The following is a 9,273-nucleotide window of genomic DNA, read 5'->3' as shown; positions in this document are numbered from 1 at the left end:
TTTCTTAATTCTATTTATTGTAACCCTACAGACAACCAGAATGAATGGCCAAATGCATATAGAATCAGGGCAAAAAGGGAATGAATACTTCTATGATTATTATGTAATTGTATGGACATGATTTTAATAATGAAAGAAATTTTCATTATATTCACAAATTGTGTGTGTGCATGCATGAATGAGAGATTCCAATTTTACGTGTAATCTAAAATTCCGAATCTTGCATATAGGTTTGAAATTAAATGATATTAAATTTAAATATCACAGATGAAAGTGCATAGATTTTTTGTGTGTTTGTTTCATTGCAGAACCTAAAAAGATATTAAAAAATAATTAAAAATATATGAGCACCTTGATATCAGTATTGCATTTGACATCCCAGGGAAAAAATGTAGGAAATGATGAATTTTCCTGGATCAAAAAACTTTATAAAAACCTCATCCCAAAACACTGGGCCAGTGTACTAATTAATCAAAAGTTCAAACTCGTTGGGCTACTCACTTCCAGAGCCCGTAGGCTCTATCAATCGGTGGAATTAAAAGCGAAAGCTGATCAAACATTATGGTTTGAAAAATTTGGAATCAGACGAATCCAAAATTCGTTTGGAATAAAAAGTTGGTTGGTAATTGAACACAGTTGGGTAATTTTGATGAAAAAAATTCGTGTATACTTTCACGATGTTTAAGCATTTTATTAGATTTTGGTTACATTCAAAGGAAAAAGATTTGAATAAACTATGTTGTACAACAAAATTTCTGTAATTTCAGTGAAGAATTACCATTTTAAATGATTTTATTCATACATACTTATTGCCACTTAGCCATGTCCTCACAGTTCTCGAGCTACAAAAATATGTGTACCAGAACACAAGCAGAAAAACCATCTCCTAAAACAGGATTTTTTTATATATTGAATGAGTTTGGCTGTGTTCAGGTTTTTTCTATGGAATTTTTTGATAAAAGAGAAATCCTGCCAAAGCACAGGTGCAGAATCTTCCATAAGGCTAGATCTGCCTATACACAGTTTAGTTCACATTAATACAAACTAATATATACGCATACATTTCCCTAGAGCAAAACTTTGATTTTGCATAATTCTCAACGAATTATTCGCTAATGTCTGGTGAAGGATGGCTGATATTGCTGGAACCTGTTACTTTACATTCAGAATCTGGTTTAATAATCCCACCCGAGCTGATCATGTTTCGGCAATTCAGACAGCCATAGCCGAGCTGCTTTATCCGATGGAGTTGGGTAACAATTTCCAACATGCATGGCCGATCGTCCTTCTCTGCAGACAGGCATAGAAAAGCCAATTCAGCTACACTGGTAATCATTTCATTTACAACGGGATCAGATTCAAACTCTAGATCAGGATCGACTAGCTCCTGCAAAACCCCACTCTGAATTTTTGTCGTGGCCAGATGCGCCAAGCTGATTTCCCTACCATCTCTCATTTCATCCACAGCTTTCAAACCAGAAATTAGCTCAATCAAAACTACGCCAAAGCTGTACACATCACTTTTGTCTGTAAGCTGATAGAACTGACTATAGTCAGGGTCGACATAACCAGGCGTCCCCTGCGGACTTGTTGAAACATGGGAGGTTTCCAGAGGCATAAGCCTGGAAAGCCCAAAATCTGCAACTTTAACCCCCATTTTTTCATCCAAAAGAATATTGGTGGACTTTATATCTCTGTGAAAAATTGGTGGGTGATTATCAAAGTGAAGGTAGGCTACGGCACTGGCTGTTTCCAGAGCAATTTTCAGCCGGGCATCCCACTGTAAACCCTTTTTCCCTCTCTGTTCCCCATGAAGATGATCGAACAAGGTCCCATTTGGCACATATTCGCAAACAAGTAGCAGATTCTCCCGTTCCTTACAGCAGCCAAAGAGGCGAACCAAGTTACAATGGCGTACCGATGACAGAATTTTGACTTCATTGAGAAATTGCTTGAATCTGTCACAGTTATTCTCATAGAATCTCTTCACTGCAACAATGCGCCCATCCCGGAGTTTCCCCAAATATACCTTACCGTAACCCCCACCGCCTAATTCCATCTTTTCATCGAAATAATTAGTAGCCTGTTCCAGTTCTCTGTAGCTGAAAATTGGCAAATCACCCATTTCTGCCCGATCAAACTCTGAATCATCACAAGCGTTCTTGGTAGCCAAGGCAAACTCTTTTTTCCTCTTCAACAGAAATCCTACCAACATTGCTGTTGCAGCTACTAGCACAGCCAGGCCACCGATGCAGCTGCCTGAGTCACCATATAAGAAAATATCTATCAGCTGTAAACAAAGTATCTTAATATCTTTAAATTAACTGGAAAATCTGTGGAGGGCACATGGCAGTGATTTTCCAGGGGCATATGGTAGTTTAATTGGCCATAGCCATGCTATAAAGCATAGGGTAGTTTAATTGGCCATAGTCATGTTATAAAGTGTTATGTAAATTGTAAAATTCAAAGTTCAAATCTCATAAATATTTATAAAAAAACACTTGAAAATCTGAAAAAAACAACTAATTACCTATGATGATTCGCTCCTCTGTGCCTTTCCCTGTTTCATCACAATCAGAAGTGTTCAATTCAATTATTACCAGCTCTCCATCATGATTGCTTCCAAATTGACTGTAAAAAATTAAAAATATCAGGGATTCAAGCAAACACCTACCCTTCAAACAATTCTTGTGACCATGAGTTCCATCTTTACAAAAGCATAAAAATTCATGCTGGCTGTTGGAAACATTGTAACCACAGACCCCTTCACTTGATTTACAGGAGCTACAACTCTCATTTGTAGCCCTTTTCTGGTCCCATTTTATCCAAAATCCATTACTCAACAGCATGCGCATTGGCCATAATTTATTATGTTGCGTCAGGTTACCTGTGAAGTCCCCGGGTTCTATTTTTTGTATGGGCACTTGAAAACTTGAACTGCACGGCTCCGAGGCGTTTGTATAATCGATTCCCAGGTAGGAAGTACTGTTACAGTCTATCTGTGAATAGTTCTTAATGGGTCTACTGCAGTTGAGCAAATAGGTGAGATTGGAATAAGGCAAAACGATCTCAAAAGGAGAGCCAGTGACATCTACAGAGGCATCTGGGAGATAGCATGAACTCTGGCGAACCATCACGTCCAAAACATTGAGAATATTTTCATCGTAGAAAGCCATTCTTATACTGTAATTGCGGCCTTTGATGTTTAGGACAGCGGTATCAGAAAATTCAGTATTGCATTCGACCTGAAAATCGGGGTGCCCACAACCTCTGCTGCCTGTGCCGAAGGGGTATTGAATGGGAACGCCCAGGGAGAGAGAACATAAATGATTAGAGCAAACATCATAAAGGGAAGCTGCCTGCGATGTGCTAATGAAGCATAGCGAGATTACTAGCAGAGCAATAACAGCGAGAAGTGGCAGCCTCATGATCTCCTTCCTGTTGCTGTTGGGGATAAAGCAGATCAGAGCCGAGTGATGAAACTTTTAATCGTATACGCTCAAATGAGTATCTGTGTTACCATCAAATCCTGTAAGCTGAATTATCATAAGTGGGAGAAAATGGTATCAGATCTCGTCGCAGAGCTGTTTTTCTACTAATTAAATTTCATCTGCCAGGCAATGATTCCGTCCTCTGATTGTTACACTCAGTCAAACTTGTTGAACAAACTGGGAGTTATGATATTTGTAAACTCTGTTTCTTCACAAATTTTAATACATAGTTAGACTAAGCTCATATTATAATTCGCATTTTAAGTCAAAGTTTCAGTTTTCCAATTACTTTTATATTCAAACAAATGGAGATTTGATATCCAAAGTGGGATTATGCTTTTAATTATTTTGATATTTATTTAGTCTATGTTTCATTTTTCCAATGACTTTTTTATGTTCACACAAATGGAGATTTGATATCCGAAGTGGGATTATGATTTTCATGTATTTTGATATTTATTAAGTAATGGAATTATTGATATTTCAAACAATGAAAGCTTCTTTCTTATTATTTGTGCTAGTCAATGCACAGTATATTTCTTGACTTTGTATATATTCTTTTAATTTCCAGCAAATAAAGTATTAACTTGTCTTAATAAGTGATGAATTTTTTATTCATACACTATTCTTTACCAAATATAAAGTTTTGATGAAATATTATATTTAAAAAAATAAAATTAAAATAATTTAGTATTAAAATATTTATATAAAGTTATGTTACTTGTGGTTTTAATTATACAAGATGTTGGGACATTTTACAACATATTTAAAAAAGATAGTTGGTAGTTATTTGAGAAATATTTTAATAGTGAAAATCATATTTTAAAGGAGAATCTTTAATTCTTTTGACTTTTTGTTTTTGTTTTTTAGTGTGTATTTTTATTTTCCGATAAATATATTGTATTTTTAAAAATTATTTTTTGATAAATATATTCTATTTTTAAAATTTAAGTTTTACCCCAGCTATTTGTGGATTTCAAAAATATGGATATTAATTTTTTTCAGTTAAAACGTAAGTGGGTTGGGTGGTTGTCATTAACTTTTGTTTTAGTATGGATATTAGTTTAGGGTGTGGGTTTTGGTATGAATTTTAATTGGTGATTGAAATAATAATTAGATAGCATTTCTTTTTATGGTAGATTCTAGTGGTTAAAGAGCATTTCGGATAAATGTGAATTATTTTCATGATGGTTTCATTCCGGTTACTAAAACTCATTTTATTGAATATAAATTTTGTCATTGTCAACTTTTTTGGTTACATTAGTATCGTAATGGAAAAACCTTTGATTTTGTATCTTCTTTTGCTTTGTGTTTAGAGACCCTCCTTATATGGCCACACTAGCATCTTAGTGGAAAAACCTTTGATTTTGTACCCTCATTTGCTTTGTGTTTATAGACCCTCCTTTTTGTGAGATGTGAGACCAAATCAAAGTCAAAGTTGTCAGCACCCATGGTATTGTAATGGAATCTATTATAAAGAAATTGGGAGCTAGTGAAATGTAATATGTTTCATTGTTGTTGTAATAAAAACTACTAATCCCTTTCTACATGATTTTTCCTAAATGAGGTTTTCCACATAAATCTTGTGTCTAGTTGAGTTAAATTTTATTTTTTTAGTTATATCAGCGTGATCCTAACACATAGATAACACATTGGTTTTAAGGATTTTGTGTTCCCAAAATTATTAGAGGCATTATTAAAAGGTTTAGAGTAAACTTGAATTTATTGCTATAGGTTATAAGGTCTCTTTATCTACTACTAGTGTCATTCAATAATTTAATGGGATATTAACCATATTGAATGAATACATAGATAACACATCGGTTTTAAGGATTTTGTGTTCCCAAAATTATTAGAGGCATTATTAAAAGGTTTAGAGTAAACTTGAATTTATTGCTATAGGTTATAAAGTCTCTTTATCTACTACTAGTGTCCTTCAATAATTTAATGGGATATTAACCATATTGAATGAATACCATATTTACTAGATTTTGGGATATTAACCATATTGAATGAAAACCATATTTTCTAGATTTTTTTCTTCTATTAGTGTCCCTATAATGTAACTTACTAGCATATTAACCATATTGAATGAATACCATATTTTCTAGGGAGATATTTCTACTATCCCTATAATGTAATTATGTTTCTTTCCTTTAATGGTGTTTTTAGGATTTAATTCCATTCCAATTGAAGTCTCAATATAATTACTTTGTCATTAAATAATAATTTATAATGTGGTATTTTAATATCTGAAGGAATACAAAATCATAGTTTTAATAAAATACTAGTCCAATTATCTCTTGTTTAGGAATTAAGAATTTATATTACTATGAACATTCTTAAGGTTCTATATGATTTAGTGCGGTGATTCTACATCAAGGAGGTTAGTAAGGTCTAAATGGTATGAATATTTGAATTTTTTTCTTGAAAATGATGCTTGTGTCAGTTAAAAAAATGTCATATTACAAAAAGATAATTACTCCTTTTAACTATAAAAGGGGATGGCAAACTCACAAGACAAACTTATGCTTAAAATCTCAATTCTTAAATTTTAAAATTATTTCCTAATATATTTTGAAAAAATAGTTATGTCTGATCTATTGTCTGTCTTATTACCTACTTCTGCTTCCATTATGGATGATTTGTTTATTCGGTGATTAGAATTCAGACTTCTCTAATGTAATGCTCACTTCCTTATCTGATTATGTTATGCTACGTTCTTAGCCTACACACTATGAGATTGCTTGATGTTCTTAGTATTATTATTATACATATGAGGTATGTGTGCTAGTTACATACCCACACCTTGCATGGATCTAGTATCATATGGCCTACTATGCTAGATGATTGATTAATAATTAAGCTTGAATAGTGGTTAATTAAATGATTAATCTTTAAATATGATTAATAATTGATTAATGATTTAGATTATATTATGATTAATTTAATATTTCAATTAATTATGATTTTGATGAATCCATAGATTTGACCAATCTTTTAAAACTTTATGGTATTCTATATTTGCATTAATAAGGGGTAAGTGAATGACTTGACCACCCAAGGTATTAATTTGGGGTAAAGGGAGATATAAGGTAGGAGAAACTCAAAAGTTATTAATTAGAGTTAGGTGACATTATTGTGGGGGAGATTTTGGGAATTCATAGGGAGATAAGTGCAAGAGAGAGAGCACGGGGAGACACTTTCGGGGTTTTTTTTGTGGAAAATTGTTCTATTACAAAGAGTGTGGGGAAAAGTGTTGGGAAGGAGGCGGCAAGAGAAGGGTGGAGGGAATTTGGATAAAGGAGTGGATTTTGGAGTTGGACATTGGGAAGGTATTGCCATTGAGAACTCAAACACACTATGATTGCAGTCTGGACTTGGGCTTGGAGAGCTAGGGAACCTATGGAGGTTCCTTGGTTGGCAGGGTGGCATATTTAGTCAGATGATCCTAATAGAAGCACTACAACAAAACCACAATAACTAGGTATTCCAAATATTTACTATGTTTATCTAAATTATGTTGAATTAAAAGAAAAATGCGATGTTGAATCTAACAAGTGAATAATGATTATATATATATATATATATATATATATATATATATATATATATAGATATATAGTTGTTGTATATAAATATATAATTAGATAGAATTAAATATTTTGTTACCAGTGAAAGGCCTTGAAATATGGCCTCACATCTATTATATATTTATACAACATAGCATAATATTTCCTTTAATGAAATTAACGTCTCTTCATTTTTATTCTTATTCTTAATAAAATGTGTTTAGTATAAATTAGTATCCTTTTTCAATTGGAAATATAAGAATGCCTTAACTTCTTAGGGGATTATCTTGGTTATACCCTTTAACATTACGATCCATGCACATTAGGTGAAAATGATTCAATAATCCTTCCTTTACCTTTTAATGATTTGAATGTCATCATGATTAATTTTTTTTCTCCCATTTTAGCCCTAGGCTCATGCTATATAACACACATGGAAATACACTTTATCATGTTGATACAAATTGCATGTTAAGAATGTCTTTTCCACTATCTCTGGTTACAATGATATAGTTGTTGAGCCTCTAATTACAATGGTATAGTTGTATATCTAAAGCATGCGTTTTGTTGTAAGCATTATGCAATGGAAGTGGTTGGTTCTTCAACTTATTAGATATATGCGTTTTGTTGTAAGCATTATGCAATGGAAGTTATTGGTTCTTCAACTTATTAGATATATTATTCAAAGTGACAATTTTGTTTGCCATGCTTGTGTCTAAGAGAAATCATATATTTCAATTTTACATATTTTCATAGTACAGTCTTAACTACTTCGTGGATTTAATCAATTTTTGAGGTCCTCATATTAGCAAAATGATTAAATATAGAAATTCCTAAAATTATTAATTATGATATCAAATATATATATATATCATTGTTGGTGATAGGAAGACATGCACATAGAAAAACAAAAACAAATTGGTTATGAACTCTTGACAATGAAAGCACAATCCAACTATTAATGTATTTTCTAGATAGAAAAGTCATAAATAGCTTTAATATAAAGACTATTAGTAGACAAATGTTGAAAATCACATCTTCACAAGTCGCTTGTTGGTAAATTTATATGTGTCAACATATACTTTCATCCACTAGAGAAACAAGAATTATCATGCCCATTAAGAAGCTTTTAACTAAAGTGAAGCTAGATCTAGCTTGTTTTCAAGATACAGCGTTACAGGGTTTATAGGAGTTACAATTCCCATTTTCAGCGTTTCTATGGTCCCAATTTATCCAAAATCCATTACTCAACACTTGGAAATTTAATTCCTACTTATTTCAATTGTGACTCTTACTATGTAAAGGAGTCTGTTCCTATTTCTTAAGAGTTGTTAAGATCTAGTTGTTTTCTAGATTGGTGTGTGGTTGAGATATTCTTTCAACCAAGTGAATGTGTGTCCAAATTAATTTACCTATCTTAAGACAACACTAAATGTATTTATATATAACATTATTTAATGTAAATATAAAATACATAATTTAATGTGCATTATCAAAATTTAACTTGGTATCAGAGCGAGTTGGGCCCCGACTTCCTCACGGGAGGGCCCAGGTAAATCTTGCGAAGAATAAAAGTATTTGTTCAACATTGGAGTTGTTGGATCTATTTGTGGCTGAACCGTGGCAAGAGCAGGGCTGAGTCCTCGAAGGCGGGCTGTGAGCTGTGATTTCTTGACAGCTGTGGTGTTGGAGCAATCTGCAGTTTCTTTTGAGGGATATGCATTTTTTTAGGCAAGAGTTGTGTGGGAGTCTGATCCCCAAAGTACATGTGATCTCGGGTACAGATCTGTGTATCTAGTCATGGAGGCTCTGGTGCTCTGTGGTGTGGAGTTTCACCTTAGTGAAGAGTCGAGACATTATGAATCTTAGTGTGGCTTTCGATTGGAGAGCCTTTGACTGGGTTTGCGAATTGGGTCGACCGATGGTGGAGAGCCTGTGACTTGCTTTTGCGAATTAAATCGGCCGACGGTGGAGAGATGATTGTGGCACGCTGAGTGTTGCTTGTGCATTGTGCTTGGAGTGCCATTGGAGAGGTTGTGTTTGAACGTTGGCACGAGTGCGGGGGAGTCAAATTTGCAGTCACATTGTGGTCAACGTGAGATTTGTAGAATTTGAGGAGCGACCAGTTGAATATTGAATGCTCTACTGCGTATTGTTGGATACAGAGCACTAACTGGTGTGGTGAGGAAATTCGAAGTCGCTAAGCCACT

General features: G+C 33.7%; 1 protein-coding gene across 1 annotated transcript; it reads right to left on the bottom strand.

Annotated features, from left to right (window-relative positions):
- Positions 1-832: 832 nt before the first annotated feature.
- Positions 833-3,661, bottom strand: LOC149207378 (LEAF RUST 10 DISEASE-RESISTANCE LOCUS RECEPTOR-LIKE PROTEIN KINASE-like 1.2). Its single transcript, XM_089395704.1, has 3 exons — positions 2,675-3,661; positions 2,531-2,560; positions 833-2,259 (listed from the first exon to the last, which is right to left on the bottom strand). Exons 1-3 carry the CDS (start codon positions 3,426-3,428, stop codon positions 1,106-1,108), a joined length of 1,938 nt encoding a protein of 645 aa, XP_089251830.1. The 5' UTR covers positions 3,429-3,661; the 3' UTR covers positions 833-1,105.
- Between the last annotated feature and the right edge of the window lie 5,612 nt (positions 3,662-9,273).

The sequence above is a fragment of the Pinus tabuliformis genome, chromosome 1_2 (genome assembly GCF_031772625.1).
Source record: "Pinus tabuliformis cultivar Carrire ecotype Pingquan chromosome 1_2, CPIR1, whole genome shotgun sequence".
Lineage (NCBI taxonomy): Eukaryota > Viridiplantae > Streptophyta > Pinopsida > Pinales > Pinaceae > Pinus > Pinus tabuliformis.
The sequence above is the reverse complement of the archived record's forward strand: the minus strand, read 5'-3'. Positions and strand labels throughout refer to the sequence as shown.

Bases quoted from the DNA above. Each gene is read 5' to 3' on its own strand.
- LOC149207378 (XM_089395704.1), bottom strand. From the start codon at position 3,428: ATGAGGCTGCCACTTCTCGCTGTTATTGCTCTGCTAGTAATCTCGCTA. The intron at 2,561-2,674 runs GTAGGTGTTTGC...GTGATGAAACAG, and splicing joins TCACAAGAATTGTTTGAAGG to GGAAAGGCACAGAGGAGCGA. The intron at 2,260-2,530 runs GTAATTAGTTGT...ATGGTGACTCAG, and splicing joins AGAGGAGCGAATCATCATAG to GCAGCTGCATCGGTGGCCTG.